Source organism: Papilio machaon, chromosome 7 (genome assembly GCF_912999745.1).
Source record: "Papilio machaon chromosome 7, ilPapMach1.1, whole genome shotgun sequence".
Taxonomy (NCBI): Eukaryota; Metazoa; Arthropoda; class Insecta; order Lepidoptera; family Papilionidae; genus Papilio; species Papilio machaon.
Window position 1 is genome coordinate 3,403,308 of NC_059992.1, and position 18,014 is coordinate 3,421,321.

General features: G+C 31.9%; 1 protein-coding gene across 3 annotated transcripts; it reads left to right on the forward strand.

Annotated features, from left to right (window-relative positions):
- The first annotated feature begins 29 nt into the window (after positions 1-29).
- Positions 30-12,640, forward strand: LOC106714128 (acyl-CoA Delta-9 desaturase). Of its 3 annotated transcripts, none has more exons than XM_045678790.1 (7): positions 30-244; positions 8,024-8,340; positions 9,066-9,196; positions 10,050-10,261; positions 10,479-10,664; positions 10,863-11,032; positions 12,411-12,640. In XM_045678790.1, exons 2-7 carry the CDS (start codon positions 8,025-8,027, stop codon positions 12,506-12,508), a joined length of 1,113 nt encoding a protein of 370 aa, XP_045534746.1. In that variant the 5' UTR covers positions 30-244; position 8,024; the 3' UTR covers positions 12,509-12,640. The 3 variants fall into 3 exon arrangements, with proteins under 3 accessions (XP_045534746.1, XP_045534747.1, XP_045534748.1); XM_045678791.1 differs by having other exon boundaries at positions 30-167; XM_045678792.1 differs by lacking the exon at positions 30-244 and adding an exon at positions 268-333.
- Positions 12,641-18,014: the final 5,374 nt, after the last annotated feature.

Below are 18,014 nucleotides of genomic sequence, written 5' to 3' on the forward strand. Positions count from 1 at the left end.
CCATCCCATCAGTTGCGTTGGCACACTAGGCCAGTTAGGCCACCAGTCCACCATAGACAGTCGCGCGCGTCGCCGGTATTGAACGCGCGTCCTCGCACCCACCATTCGTTCTGTTGTCTCAAAAATCAATCCTGAAGTGTTCCGTGACTGTATGAGTGGTTCCCTCAGTCAGTAAACAGTTGCGTAAACTTGTTGCGTAGGAGGTTTTCGCGCCTCAATGTCCCTGAATTTTGCTTGTACAAGCGTAAGAAAAGTGTTGCTATTTCGTAAATCTGTGCAATACGTTTATGGCTACGTTTAATATATTTTATCAATTTTAATATTTATAGTAAAGTAAGTTTTTCTATTGTTATATCTCAAAGAGTTTAAATAAGAAGTAATGGTGGCTATATATAAATTATGTTTCATTAAGTTAATTCAAATATTTGACATATTTAACCTACTTCAAGAATACAGTTGTAAAAATAATTTTAGTATTCAAATATTAAAATTAAACATTTAATTCGCACTTCAAACTATATTGATTAAAATTTTAAAGCGTGATTTAAAATAGTTGCAAAGATTGTACCTAAAAATGCTCTATGACATTTAAAATTAATTGTTCCATTCCATTGATAATGATATTCAATTGTAAATTTTCTTTAAAATTCGTAGTATTAACATAGTTAATGCTAAGATATATGTACATTTAAATAAGGTTATAAAACCAAGATATTTATAAATCTTATAATGACTTATATTCTTCCTTATCGGTATTCACTTAAGCTATCAACAAACATGTGCTACAAAAGATAACGTAAATGTATTAAAAAACATATTATTATTGTTATAAAATTGAAATATGGCAAACCTATACATGTAACAATGGGCAATAAAATCATTATAAAATTCAATAGCGTATCTCAGTGGAATGATGCATACACATTGTATTACTCTGTGCAAATCAAAAACTCTGATATAAACAGAGACATCTTTTACTTTAGTCCTTGAACATATTGACAACAATGACATCACCAAAACTACAGAGCAAAATGTGCGCACCTTTATTGTAATTACTCGTAATTTAAGTGAAACGTATATTATCCTGCTTAAAATGAATTTATAAACATCTGTGTACTTTAGCAGAATACCAACCACAATTATCAGTATTCTACTGGAGATTTAGTCGATCTGGTTGAAATATAAAGTTTAATAATTTATTGTAATACTGTACCGTCGTAGTAATTCACTTGTAAATCTGGTCTATGTTGTCAACAAATGTTGTTACTGGAACCCCTAATAAGAGTTGCATAATGCTACTATTTGGTTAAGTGTTCTTGTCATAGATATTCAAGTTATTCAAAGAATTGACATGTTATTCGGAATTGGCAAATAAATTAAAAAGTAACATAAAAACCATATCAAACAAAATGCACTAAAAAGTAACAAAATAATGTCACGAAAACCCTCTAAACTCTAAAGAAAATTCTCTTCTTCTTGTAACATGTCTATATTGCATAATTATTGTTATTTCGCAGTCGGTGTCGGCCGAAGTAAAGAGGTGACATTTTATATTTGAGATGTATTAGACATACCTACGTTTATGTCCCTACTTAGGCCGAAACCGACTCCAAAATAACGATAATTATACAATATAGACATGTTACAAGAAGAAGAGAACTTTTTTTAGAGTTTAGAGGGTTTCCGTCACATTATTTTGTTACTTTTTAGTGCATTTTGTTTGATATTGTTTTTTATGTTACCACAGGTGGGCACAGTTAATCGAAAAGTTAACTTCGTTAATTAAAAAATTAACTTCGTTAATCGTTAAAGCGTTAAATTCTCGAAAATTTTACGCAAGTTAAAGTTAATCGTTAACAGTTAACCATACCAAAATTATACATACTAATTTCACACTTATGTGGCGACACTTTTTTAAAATAGTAATTTGACTATACATTTATAGAATGTACACATTAGTATGAGAGACGAGTATGAATGCATTATAGTATATATATTACGCGTGCGGAAAGCCTGTCATTGCAAAGAGTTCTGACAAATGTATCCGAGCCGAGGCGCAGCCGAAGGTGAGGGTTAACAGTTGGAACAAGTTGTAATGACAGTTTCACACGTGTACTAAGCAACTATATTTGATACAATTGCGAAAAAATGAAGCAATTTAATAGAATAATAAAAACACAGTAAACTCAACTAACTAAAATATTTGGAAAATGGCGCCAACCGTAAAAAAATACAAACAGAGATTTTTTTGTTTTCTTCACCCATTCTGGGTAGGCAAAAGGGAACAATGCCCAAACAGCCAAGTCTTCAGTAGATTATTTTTATTGATATGAAATGAAAATGAAATTTAATGAGATGAAATAAAATGAAACCTAACCTAAATCATTGAATCAAATCATTAAATCTGATATTGTAACAAATTAGGAGCTTCTTTTTAGAAATATTTGCATGAAAAATAAAAACTTCAATGTTTTTTTTTTTTTGTAAAAACTTCGTGGTTCATTTTTCTTTTTAACAGACATTATTTTGAGAGTTGGGAAACAGAACGCACGAGTTTGGAAAAGCTAAAAAAATGCACGAGTAAAAAAGTTTTTAATACAGTTGTTCAAAAAGTGGCGCATTGCAGGGACGAAGAGCGTTTGGAATATTGGCTATTACATACTCGTGCTTTTATATACTCATAATGAAATATACTATTTCGAACCTTCTTTTGATTTTGCCCTGTAGATCACGTCTTTCCCGGACGCTCTCATGCATCACACTTGCACGCGAACTTCAGATATATCAATTATCAACTCGTTCGTTCACTATTCGAGTCGCCGACAGTCGCCCAACATAGCTGAACTTACGAGCGTGGCGTGGGCGTGGCACGTAATTTAAACAAAATGACAGAACGTCTCGAAGTTTCTAATTTAACGATTAACGGACTTTTATTAACGGAAGTTAACAAAAGCGTTAACACTTTTTGAAGTTAACTTAAAAGTTAATCCGTTAAGCAAAATGTTAACTTCGTTAATTAACGATTAACGGATTAACGAGTTAATGCCCAGCTCTGTATGTTACTTTTTAATGCATTTTATTTAAGATTGTTTTTTTATGAAGTCTGCTTTCTTTTTTTGTTAAAAATTTAGTTATTTCTCGTTTTTTAGTGAATTTGAAGTTCGATTACAAATTTCCTTAATACGTATGAGGACGGAAATAAGACAAATAAAGAAAAGGATTTCCTATTTAGTATGTGTGTACTTCAATTCAAAAACTAATTTAGATGCAGCAGATAACCTCTTATCCTTTAAACAAAAATACAATTATCAAAATCGGTATACAAATTGAAAATTAACGAACTAATACATCGTAGCGTGCCTTTAATTTTGTCCAGCCGTGCGCCGCAGTAGCATTTTTCGAATGCGCAAAGTTTTTAATCATTTGATATCTTCCAAACTATTGATCAGAATTACATAGTTTGAATGGCTAATGTAGTCTGCATTTAATACTCTAGCCTTAAAACATATTTATAAGGATAAGGATTCATATCGAATATAATAGCGCCGTAAGCTTACGACGCTGTTTTTCGTGTGCATTTTAATCGACATTTGTTCACAATAACATGGTTAGTGTGAGACATCCATATTTGCCACCAAGGACTTTTATTTAGCAAATTTAAGGATCTATAATTACTCCGTACATCATTTTTATTCAGGTCATAAAGCAAAACTGTGCTTTTCATTGTAACGCGATGTAGCATTTTTCGTTCCCGCGTAATTTTTAGTCTATCAATATCTCCTAAACTATTGGACATAATGATATAGTTTCAAGGGCAAATATAATATAATCTACATTAAATTCTCTTGATAATGAACATATTGATGTACATAAGAGTTAATACTGAACTCGAATAATAGCGTCGGAAATAGGCCATGAATTTTTAGTTTCTAAAGAAAAAAAAATGGTTATTGTGAGAAAACTATAAAGAAAGATGTATGCTATTGCAGACTTTTATTTAGCACATTTAAAGAGCTACAATTCTTCGATACATCATTTTTATGTAGGACCTATAGTTTAGCGAAATTTTCCTAATTATCGCAACACATTTTGCAGCTAAATTCAAAATCTACTAGTCTTCTAGTTATTTAAAAAAACAAAAAAATGAGACTAATCTGCAAGCACTTCCCTTCGATCAAAATATTTTTATCAAAATCGGAGCACCTGGGGTGGAGTTTTGCGGTAACACACATAAAAAATACAGTCGAATTGATAACCTCCTTCTTTTTGAAGACGGCTAAAAATATGTAGTATGACTTATTTTATAGCTAAAAGTGTATTATTCTACTTTAAAATGGTATTCATGTTATTTAAACGTTGAAAATGACTTACTATTTAGTAATACTACGTAAGCATACGATAATTGAACAAATAAAATGGTGGTTGATCGAAGTGAAGTCCGTGTAACTTAAATAGTAACAAAGCCGTGAATAATTATTACCCGTCGTCATGTTTCGAATAATATGACATTTGAAGAATGTTTAACGTAAACAAGGTCTCTCATATTTTAAATGTCTGAGATATGAAATAAATAAAACTATTCTGCTGTTTAACGGTTAAACAGACATCAAATACGAGTATTAGTAAGATAACACACAGTAAAAATTTAAACATTAATCCTTTTTAGCACAATGATTTGCATTTTGTTAGGAGCAAATTCACGAATCAATCTGTTTTGCGGCCTTGAGAAGCTCATGATAACTTTTGTTATATAATATAACTGAAAGTATTTCATCTTATTTTTTAAAGATCAAACAATGTGTTATTGGTTAAATGGTTGCTTGCTTAAAATATGCGATCAAGTATTTTGCTACTTGTAAATAAAAAAAAAAAATTACGATATTAAATTACACGGATATTACGAAACTCTTTTTTACCAAGAATTTTAGGCGAAACGTATCTAACATTTTTCGTTGAAAGAAAATTATGGGCATCACAATTTGTAAAAAGAAAAATCAAATTCATATTAAAAAATCAACTATTCCTAGGGAGTAATCGTAACAAAACAGCAAAATTTCATCATATACAGGTAACAGCTGAAAAGACATCAAAATTGTCATATAAAAATATTGAAATAAATTCTAATCGATCGAGGTTAGAACAAAAATTCGTGTAACAACATATGAAAAATGAAGAATACTAATTACTTACTCTATTTGTAATAGAATCATAATTTAAAATCTTATTTTTGCGCACAATCCAATGTTTCATAATACTTTTATATTATAAATTGAATGTCGGACTTCCTTTCTACTTAGCATAGTAACAAAATAAACAAGTCGCACGCGTGACCGCAAATTCATCTATAAGCTTATATTATTCGATCATCGTGGATTGTATCAAAATACCGGTTCAAGATCTTGTTTGATTTCTTAATCCTAAAACTGTTTACACAAGGTATAAATGACTCACCACTACTTTTTATCAAATTCTGAGAACTATACTGAAATTTGAGATAGACAAATAACAACGGAAGCCAGGTGTTATATAGCGATAAGAATTTTCATTTTATGCAAAATAATATCACTATAAAGTTGAAGGTCGCTTCGTTAGCTTATTGCAACCTTTATTGAAATACCCTATAGTTTTCTATGGAGTGTTCTTTATAAATTTAATTGAATAAGTCTGAATAAGTAGGTTTTATCTTGAGATTGGATTATGAAGTGATTTTTTACTTAAATATTTTTAAATATTTAATAATCAGTTAATTACAAATAACAGATAAAAGTTCAGGGGTTTTTCGCAATAAAAATGTGGTTTCTTTTTGCCTCACGCTTATACCTACTCGTATGATCTAAATCATGCACACTACTCGACTATTATTGATATTTCGATTGTTATTATGACTGTATCTGACTAGGTGACTGTTGACTGTATCGTTTGTAATATTTACATAAGATAACATTTGTCGGAAATAGATAGCCACAATCTGAACACCTGGCCATTATCGGTGGTTTGTCAAAATTGGTTTACTCAATATAAACCACGTTATCTTTGTCGACAAATTCCACACTTTTTTACCGTGGCTTTTATCTACTGAAATACCTGCACAATATTATATGGTCATTTCACTCATTCTCTTTAAGGAAACAGAGATGACAAACAATGTCAGAGATATCCGTCGCCAAAGGCGTAAAGTAATAAGATCACTATATTACTAGATATTGACGATACAAGATCGAAAATCATACATACATAAATAGGAATTACGACTTCCAACTTAATTGTAATTTACATACACACTTTAGGAGGATACAATAAAACATTCAAGTCACCTTGTGCAAACTTTAAATATATCTATGATTCAATTGATGATTTCACACATACGGTTGACCTATTTATGGTTTAACTACTTACATTTTAGTAGAAATTTTAGGCGACCTTGTAATCTTGTGACTGGAGACCAGAATTTGTTGACTTTGAGAGATAAAACTTGTGTGATTTTTTATGACATCATAACAGCTAGTTCAATGAAATGTCCTAGGTTCGAATTGAAAACAAATTACTTTAGTAAAATTCAAGTATAAATATGTATAACAGTTTTTTTCTTATTATCAAACAGCCGTAAAGAGGCCACGAATAAAAAATATGTTTGGAATGTGATGCGACAAAGGTGTGCTACCAAGCGTGGATAGACAAGGCCCGTCTGTTGCTCCAAACGCAACCGAAAGCAAGCCTGCAACTTAAAATAACTTGTAATGTAACGGTATTTAAAGTCACGTTCCTCCGATTTGTCACAAAAAGCGGTTATTATGAAATGTAACTTTTGATGTAATACTCGTATAAATATTACTAATGTTTTAAAGGAAAAAGTCTGTCTATAAGTTAATTCTGAAATTATTAAACCATCTTTCATTACAAAAATCTACTGTTTAAATAACAATACTATTAGTGCAAAAATAACGTCGTAAATCGATTCCAGATTTTTACATATGCCGAAATTTAATGAGTTCTTTTCTTATGAATATGACACTTAAAATTTTATGAGCATGTCTATAATTTACTACCAAGTAAGTAACACAAATTCGATAAGAAAAAAAAACGAAACTAAACTAAACCAACATTTCACGGTTTGAATTCCATTGCAAAGGTCGCCTTTGCGTGTGGTGTGTTATTATTTCGATTCATTAATAATTCTGAAAAGAAATAGGTACCTACATCGATTTGGAGCTATCATTAACTCTAGCGAGCGAGGTTGCGAGGTCATTGTCATGTCGATGATATAAAGAATTCAGTGACGCTACATTTTGACCATAACACACCATTGAGTCTTTCGTAACAAACTGACGTAATGAAGACAGGACAGACTATACCTTAACGACAACTACGTTTGAACATATACAACCTAGCTTTCAAGATCTTGAAACACAGTATATCACACAGAACATTAGTAAATATCAAATATTCCCATAAAATTAAAAAATGAACAACAACGCCAAGGCATGGACAAACCATATTAAAACCTAGTTTACTTAATAATTCCCTCGGTGTTTATTTTATCTTAAACTAAAATATTAATAAAGTGCTTGCAGTGATGATGCATATAATTACTGTCTCATAGATGCTTAATTTAATGACTATATTTGATATATAGCACAACATATCTAAATAGATTTTGTCCATAGGCATTGTTCCATAGGACAGTCATGCTAATAGTTAAACTAATAGAATAGCGTTGGCAATTTTAGATTTCACTAATTAATAATTCGAAAGAATACAAGACAAGTACTATTGACGAGCGTAATCATAGAAAGCTTTTTAAGCATTTAATGATTAAAAAGCTTTCTAAATTTGCATTAGCAAAGAGTAACTAAATGTGTATAAGACCCACATAGTCAAAGCATCGGTCAGCTTTACACTCAATGAAGACAATAAAAAATATAGGCGGTAATTGACAAGCCCGTACAAGCGTTCGACTGTGCCTCATATCTTTCGCAACCAATGTATATGTTTCATTAATGTTTATGATTGATGCATTAAATAGAATGGCGCCAGCGCAGCAAAACGTTGTCGATGTGTGTGAGGCAGGTGTAGCTCAAATAAAAATGAGACTTTTGGATAATAGCTTTAAAGATTCAAGTGGCGTAAAAGTGATCGAAAATAATAATGTGATACACAAAGATGCTAGTGAAAAAATGAACAGTGATAAAGACTTCGACATAAGCGTTTATGAATCTATGGAATTTAGGCCGCGAATAAAATGGCCTGATTTATTAGTGCAGCTGTCGTTACATTTAGTTTCCATGTATGGTTTATTTCTTATGGTGACGAACAACGTTAGATTCTACACGACAATATTTGGTAAGTCTGACTAAAAATAATTTAATGTCCTATTTATCAAAAACGACATTTGTATTATTCAAAAAGTAGTAAAATTTCAGTTCTTGTACAGGAAATGAAGACGAAAAAATTGTCTGTCAGGTTACTTAAGAATTTTATTTTAAAACAACATAGAATTTTTTTAAACATTTACATTTATTTCTTAAGATAATGTGATAAAAGTTAATGTGCAAATGTGAAGTTAATATTTTAAGGATGTATTCTTTTGAGGCAATTAAATTTTCATGCATATTAATTTTAAATCAGATCAGATCAGTTATACAAACATCAAAAACTATATAAATATCTTGTACATTTTTATTCCCGGAATATTTTTGTATGTATATACGAGTATTTTTATTTTAAACACTTTTTAATGAAGTTTTATATAAAAATATTTTTCAATAAGGTCATAGGAAATTTGATCTTGTATATCTGGATCTGGTGAGCGTGCCTCACATAGAGAAGGATAAGAACAGCGAAATGATAATGAAATGAAAACCTTTGGAACCAAATAATAATAGCTCAGTTTTTATACAGTAATGTTAATATTTTTGCATTGACAGAGGTAGGCTACAGGTTTAACGTCTACACCAATGGTTGAGTCAGGCGGACCTGGTGTTTTTTTAGACTGTCCCGACGGGCAGCGTTGCGCACTACATACGAAAAAATGACATATGACTAATGAAATCTTTTGTTTATTTCAGTATTTGCGACGATATTCGTGTCTGGTTTGGGCATAACAGCGGGAGTGCACAGGCTGTGGTCACACCGAGCGTACAAAGCGACGACTCCGCTGAGAGTCATTCTCGCCCTACTCTTCACTATCACTGGACAGGTATGCCATGAGCCTAATGTTTGTGGTGCAATTTATTTCTTGAATTAAACGCAGGTGGACGACTTCGGATTGGTCTAACCTTTGTAAAAATGTAGCACCACAAAGTTTTGGGACTTTCCAATTAATTCGGTAATCATTACATAAAATCTCACATGTTACATCATTATGTTAAAAAAGTCAAGATGCATAATGATGAAGAGGAAGAACAAACATAAATGAGTTCGACAAGGTTATATATAGCTCCAAACTTTCCACGAATTGAAAGTATACGTATTTCGGTATAAATCGTTAATTGCTTAGTAAAGCAACTCGTCTCATGCGTAAAACAATGTCAATTGTTTCTATTAACCCTTGTTATGAAAAGACGTTGACGAGACGTACATATGCAAGTAAATAACAGAACCTTTCAGACATGTATAATCTTGATATACGTATATAATATATAATATTTAAGTAGCAAGGATATTGAAGTATTTTGAAAGGATGAAAATAATATATATTGTTTGTCATACGCAAAACAATCGTTTTCGATTACATCTAACTAACTCATCAATAGATCATGTTCCTAATAAAATAACAATGTGAATCCACTCATCGAGTTTATTGGTTTCGGTTTTTCGTAAAATCCTACTGTCGTAAAATTTATATAAAAACATTTCTCATCAAAAACATTATCTTAAAGAAAGAAAACGTTTTGGTAGGAGTAATTTGGCAGACTGGACCTGGAATATCTTCAAGCAGTCGACTTGCAGGTGGTCCAGACGACATTATGCTTTCTTGGGTCAGATTTCAAAACCGACTTTGGGTCTTGCCATCGTAGCAAGTTTCGACAATAATTTTACTTTGTTTCCAGCGCGATATTTACACGTGGGCGCTTGACCATCGCGTGCATCATAAATATTCGGAATCAGTAGCAGACCCGCACGACGTGAGGCGAGGCTTCTGGTTCGCGCATGTCGGTTGGCTGGTGCTGACCCCGCATCCCGCTGTCGAGAACAGGAGGGCGGCTCTCCGGCTTACCTCACTGGACCTCCTCGCCGATCCAGTAGTGAGGATCCAAAAAAAGTTTGTCATTCTTTTATGAAACATGACAAATTATTACCATGAAGCCTGATTTTATGTAACTGTAAGCGGGCTTTGTATAACACAAAGCCGTTACCGTTACAAATTTGGGACACATCCTTAGCTCTAACGACCCTTATATGAATAAAGCAATGTTCCGTTCAACTTTTACATTAAATTGTTAAACTATGAACTCAAAACATCTCAATTATGATTTCAGATACTTCATCCCGCTCTTCGCTTTACTGAACATAGCGTTACCTATCTGGATTCCTATGTATTACTGGAATGAAACTCTTATAAACAGCTTCGTATTGAGTTTCGTTACCAGATTTACAATGACTCTGAATATAGCGTACAGCGTCAACAGTTTCGCACATCTCTGGGGAAATAAACCTTATGATAAGTATGTTATTACAATTCCTTCGTTTAAAATGAGATACAAAATTAAACTTTTAAAAATAATTCTTTGCTAAGTCGACTAATGTAACACTAACTTACCTGCTACTAAAATGTAACCCTATTAATTTACAAGGTTTTCTTTTTTTTTCTATTTTTTTTTTATTTATTTATATTTATTACATAAGTGAAACTTAATGTTTAGATTTATCAAGCCGTCGGAAAACCCATTAGTGAGTTTTGTCGCGCTGGGAGAAGGCTGGCACAACTACCACCACGTGTTCCCCTGGGACTACCGGACCTCCGAACTGGGTCGCTTCAACGTATCCACAAACTTCATCGACATATTCGCTAAAATTGGATGGGCCTATGACTGTACGTCACTATTTTTTTAATTTAAATATATATCTCTCAATTAATGGCTGTAAAAATATTAGAAGAAAGGCGTTTTTTACTTTAGGAGGTGAAGATAATAACACACCTCACAAGAAATTACAAGTAAAGTCTATAGAAAAATTGAAATGAAAATTAAATTATATCATTTTTCAAGTTAAATGTAACTAACTGCCGCAACTTATTAACGATTCTAAGTTGGGTATTAAGGTATTTAGTTTTCAAATATATAAACTCAAATAGACAGGTCATACCAGTTATACTACTCAAGCAAAATATGACGGTCACATGATAACAAAACGCTGTATCTATACATGTCTAAAATGGTAATATCGTAAATTAATTGAAGGATAATAAGGCGATATAGGATGTGAGTGGGTGTGTATTGTCTGGCTTCTAGTCTAAAAATATAACTGCCATAATTATTAAAAAACCAGCTATGTTATACAACTTGTAATTGAACCTTAAACAGTGTCTCGACAAAATAAAATTAAACATTCCATATTTTAAATACCAGTACTACCATGATATACATGAAATAAATGTTATAATTAAACAAAAGTATAACGAGGAAAAGATAAGTGTGCAGTCATTTGAAACAAAGATAAGAAATAATGTACATTTTTTCCTTGTGCTTGTTAAAAAATTTCACATTGACTGGATGATTTAATTCTCTTTTCGGTTTCCCTGTCTAACCTGTACAAAAATATTACTATCTTTGTTTTTTTTTTAATTAGAAGGATGACAATATTATTCTTATACATGTATTTCGGCAGTTCGGAATTTAGCACTACTTCTTTCCCTTCCCGGCCGCAGATCCAGAGGCAGACCCAAAACTAGATGGAAAGATGTAGTGCTAAAAGACATGAGTGAGTGCCAAGTCTCAGATGAAGATGTCGAGGACAGGGCGAGGTGGAGGAAACTAATTGGAAAAGCCGACCCCACCACCATGTGGGATACGAGCTAGGCAGAGAGAGAGAGAGAGAGAGAGAGAGAGTATTTCGGCAGTTCAAATAAAACATTGGGATGACGATGTTCATAAAATCAAAGATATTTCACTTGCTAAGGCAATTAAGTTTTGCTTTTATTTCTCATCTACCCGAGCGAAGCCAAATGCTAATAATAATATATAACAGCACTATATGTTATTTAAAATTCGTCTTATGGGGAAGGTATACGAATCGATTGACATCTCACTCGGCAAAATTGATTCGGTCGATTAAATACCAGGCAGTCACACCGGAACTTACGTACAAACCCACATACATAAAAACTTGTATACGCGCGAAAAACATAACTCTCTTGAATGATTCCGATTAATATAAATGATTATGAAATTTATTTGTTTTTTAATTTTCAGTAAAAGCTGCCACGCCATCGATAATTGCGAACAGAGCTCTTCGTAGTGGAGATGGAACTCTAGAAGAAGAACCATATGTACATCCCATTAAATCATAGTGACCAGTGAAACAATACTACTAACAACAAAAATTGTTTTTCGAAGTAGATTATAATAAGTTAAGTTTATAGGTGGGTCACTTTAATAGGTCACATTTGACATACCACCGAAATCCAACAACGTGTCATTGTAACGAATGGCATAAAATATTTTTTTTTCTGAAGTTAGAATTGCATCTTTTATCTTTTGATGACATATTTATTGTGTTTCATATGTTTTCACTCATTATGAAACTAAATTGATGAGATAACAAATGTGGCCTATTTCATTTGCCCACCATTCAAATAAAAAGTTTTCTTGGTAATACTTAGTTATATGATTCGAAAATAAGTCCTTTAATTTAACTGCACTATTTCAATCTGAAAAGATTTGATTTTTTTACAATAATTAAATATTAAATATTTCATTAAAAACAAAACCAAAGTACGTTTACTCATTGTTGAGAAATGTTATGTTTATGTACCGACAAGTATTCTTAAATCGCTTCCTTTTGTTAAGTTACATAAGTAATAATAAGAATAAAAAATATTAAATTTAGAATTCAAATTTTATCAAAATCATACTGAATTATTTTATTCCTCTACTTATGTAATAAAATGTTAATCTTTAACATAATCTTTATATGTACATACACTTGTTATACAAAATATGTATTTTTTTGTATCATACGAATATCCATGATTTTAAAATTTGTTTTATAAAATATGTGTTGAATTATTGAAATAAATTAAGAAAATTACACCAACTAATGAACGTGCAATTTGATACAATTAAAGTTAATCAGTAGAAAAAGTTTATAAAGCTATTTAAAAAATATAAATAAATGTTTGGTTATGAATTTATGAGTAACTAGCTTTTACCCGCGACTCCGTCCGCGTGGAATAAAAAATAGAAAACGGGGTAAAAATTATCCTATGTTCTTTTCCTGATTCTAAGCTACCTGCCCACCAATTTTCAGTCAAATCGATTCAGCCGTTCTTGAGTTAAAATAGTGTAACTAACACGACTTTCTTTTATATATATAGATAGATGGTTGTGTTTCGAACAATTAGCGATTACTTTTTCACAATTTCAACACGCAGTCTTCAATTAGTCTTTCCAAGGATACGTGAATATATTTAAGTGATATTAATTCAATTTGTTTAAAGTCATCGGTTGTTAGAGTCAATATCCACTTTAAAAATAACAAAGCAAAAATTATCTGCTTCAATATCAAACTGTTCTTTAATTTGAATTTTCAAAATTTTCTAAAAGTTTGAGAGGAAAAGTTCAAATTACCGTTTACAAATTGTGTCAAATAGGCGACCGCTGGTACATAACATAAAAAACACGTTTTTCGATCGAAGTTCGACCATAATTCGCATTTAATAATTTTACTATATTTTGATAAAAACAGCTTTATGCACTTCTCCTGATTAACTTTATGTATTGTGAAATTTCCCGTTCATTAGTTCGCACAATTTCATTCAAAAAGGTCGCTTCACATATTAATTTAATGGTTTGAACAAAACTCTAGAACTTATTCAGTATTTTTAAAATACATTTATTTTTATTACTGTTATGGGTAGAAATAATTAATTTCATCCATGTTGTTTTGCTGTTATATTTTATAATATACCTATATGTTAATTTAAATAAAAATCTATTTTTACTTATTGTTTTATTTAACTCAATAAACTTTAAAACCTTTTATTATTGATGCTTAGCCTTTGTCTATAATTCCAAATTTTCATGGTAAAAATCTAACATCGAGCCTAACTTTCTAAATGAACTGGTGCATCTTTTCAGTACAACCTCTAAAAATAATCATATTGTGAGAGGGAATGACTCAAAAATCTTATCAAGTATTATATTGTAGTGAATGGTCACACTAATGTGGTGGTAATGTGAGGTGGTGATGATGATGGGTCGTGAGTGCGGTGGCAGTCGGAGACCTTTATTTTCACAGCACAATTTATTGTCACACGTAACAGACCACCACAAATATTAAAAAGGAGAGTACAACACGGAAAAAGAATACAAGTAAAAGGAAAAAAGAAAATTAACACAAGTTCAGGAAACAGCGTAAACAAATCTGCGAAATCGTAAGAATGGTATAGCGCGGACACTGCAAAACTCCACTAAAGTCAGTGACCTCCGCTAAAGCTGTGCGGTGCAATATTGAATTTGCCAATCAGAGTAAATAAATTAAGATATAAAGCCAGCAAATTAATACAAGTCAAGTGCGTTTGTCTATACGTTCAGCAAGTCTATGCAAGTGGTACATTTAATCAAGTGATTAAATCTTACTTTCGTACGGACAAACGTGTAGACACCAATTGCCAAGCGTGCGAGCGCCTTTGACTTATACATAAAAACCGACACTATTCCGAAGCGGTCGCGAGCGCCTGCGAAATGTAACCAGCAACGCCAAATGAACTCTATAGACGTTGGCGCGAGACGGTGTTCCCGCGAGCGAAGTCGAGCGATTACAAACAATGCAAACGTACTATACGTTGGTATTCACCTTAAATCAGGCAGCCTCGTTCAACAAGTATATCCGACTCAAGGGTGTGTATGTGTATTTTGGGAAGTAATAGAAGGGGGATTTTAATAAATATCGATGTACTTGAAAAGATCATGCGTAAGACATTGGGCCCGACGCGACGCAGAGAGAAGGCAGTAGCTGGCGAGCCCGGTACAACAATCGAAATCGAGACGTAGGTGGACGAATCAATGTTTCGAAGTCCTGTCTACTGGCAGGACTGGCGCAGGTCAGGCGGCACTTTTGGTAGCTGCGCCAGCAGAGTATGTAAGTAGTACTGAAAAGAGATCTGACCCGAAAATTAGTTGCCTACAAGTGTGTTTGAAAAATTACAAATCCTATTAGGTACTACTTTATTCCACGCAATTACATATATATATTTAATACTCTACAAATAATTCCCGATATTAATTAAAACATGTAATTAATACATAATTTGCAAACATGAAAACCACTATAGAGTCGATATCGGATTTATTTTAAACGTTCTATATGCATATAGACCTAAAAATTAATAACATAAAATGTTGTTCGAAAAGTATATAGAACAACATTGGAATATTATTTGAATTTAATAATTCGCACGCATAGCAAATTCACTAATCTTACTGATATATATTATAAATGTGAATGTTTAGATGGATGGATGGATGTTTGAAAGTATCTCAGGAACGGCTCAACGGATGTAGATGAAATTTGGCATAGATATAGAACGTAGTCTGGAAGAACGCGCGGACGGGGTCGCGGGCGACAGCTAGTATAACATAAATTTAGCAAATTAACTAATATAACATTGCTAATCAGTAAAGTTAATTAGTAAATAAATGACGAGATTTTGTTTCGCACCGATCGATCGCAGCCTTCTAATGGTCTAAGAATTTTTCACTAGTTTTTAACTGAAAGTAAAAATCTTTGTCTGTCTTTATGTGTGTATGTGTGCTTCGTTTTCTAATTAATAGGGTTTGCAATCTCGCTTCTTGACCATTTCTAGTAGGGTGTTTCTCCATTCTGTGCGGTTCAGCGATGTGAATGGCATTATACATTGTGGCATCGATCGCATATTTGGACAGTCCAGCGCATAAACCCAAAGAATCACAAACGTAAAAATTAACATGCAAAGTACTTTGCGATTGGTATGTTACGGTTTGTTTTGTATTGCAGATGCGTTGTCTACCTTTAATCAACGAATGAGGAGATACACAGAATACAAGATACATGGATATTTTCCCTTTCTATGCGTCTCCTCCTCCACTAAATCCACTTCCCCTTCCCATCCTTTCCCTATAAGAAAAGGGTGGGTCGGGAAAGAAAACTAAAATAAGGCTAATTTAAATATTTGTTTGACATTATTATCATTTCGGTACCTATATCTATTCAAATTTATTTCAAGCTACTATTCGTTTAAAATTTGTTGCATAATTATTGAATATGTTTTGTTCCAAAAGTCTTGTGTACAGAATATTTTGGGTTACTTACGATGTAACGTGATAATCCGTATTTGGGTAGAGACCCGTTTGGGTGTTATAGAGACAACTAAATAAATACTTACACGCATTTGTAAGTTATGAGAAAATGCATAAGAAGACATTAAATTAATTCGCACTGCATTTTTTATATTTTATTAATCAATGATTGACATTAACTTGCTTTTCATGTTTGAAACCCCCGTGAATTCGCGGTGAAACATGCTAGTAGATAGCCGCAATAACATAGTTGTCTACCAGTGTTCGACAGAATTGCACGTTAGTCGCGAGTGTGGAATAAAATTCGTAACTCTTAGTGATAGTGCACAACATGTTTATTTATGGTTTGTTTTAACACAAAAAAATTAGTATCGTATTATAGGGTAAGTTTGTTGAAAATAAATTATAATATTTTGACCTAATCTTACCCCAAATGCATTAACGGTTTAAATCATCTATCTATTTTTAAATAAATACATTATATACAATTTGATAATTTGTTACTTTATCATTAACTTCGACTTTTTGATTTTTATTAATGTTTGTTTGTTGCGTGTTTTCCTTTAAAGTACATTTTAAGTATTTATTTATAATCAAATTGTATATAATATAAATAAATATAATTGTATATTTAGTGTGATATATATTTATGTATTATTTTTCATCATCATCATGTCTTTTATTATTAATTACCTTAAAAGGTGTGAAAAGTTTTCGTAAAACTATTGCTTCATAAAGTAATATAATGTGCGCACGCCATATTTCTAAACTAGCGCGTACCTTCAATCATTGATTTTATTTGATTTTAAGTTATGTTTTAGTGATCAATAATACCATAATAAATACGTAGCTTTTATATTTTGTTTGTAAGCGATGTGGATGGGATACAAAATAATATAATTAACAAAATTATTTTAAGCCCCGCGATAAACATTTATATGTAATTTTTTATTGTATTAATTACAGTTGTATTTTAAGGACATTATAAAAAAGCAAAAATACAATAACAGCTGCCAAAAATACAAATTAAAACTCGCAGCTTATTCATGTAGGGTAAGGAAGAGACCACAGATTCCCATTGTGTTTTTATCAATAAGATGATGTTTAAGAAGACATTTTTGATTAATTTTATCAACCTTGAAAAAATAAAATGTATGTTTCAATAAAATAATTAATTTTACTTATATTATAAATGCGAATGACTAGATGGATTGATGGAAGGATGGATGGATGTTTATTTGAAGCTAGTTAACTTATAAGTTAATAGATGACGCCCGCCCGGCTGAAAGCAGCCGTCCCGGATATACCTTCAAACAAACATCTATTCATACATCCATCCATCTAAACATTCGCATTTATAATATTAGTAAAGTAATCTGTAATTTAAATTATTTCTTTTAAATATAAGATATTTAGAACCACCTAGAGTGTATTGACATAATATGTGTAAGCATGTGTTTTATCTATCTATATACGAGGGGAGGTCCAAAAGTTCGCGGAATGAAAGGGTTGTCAATG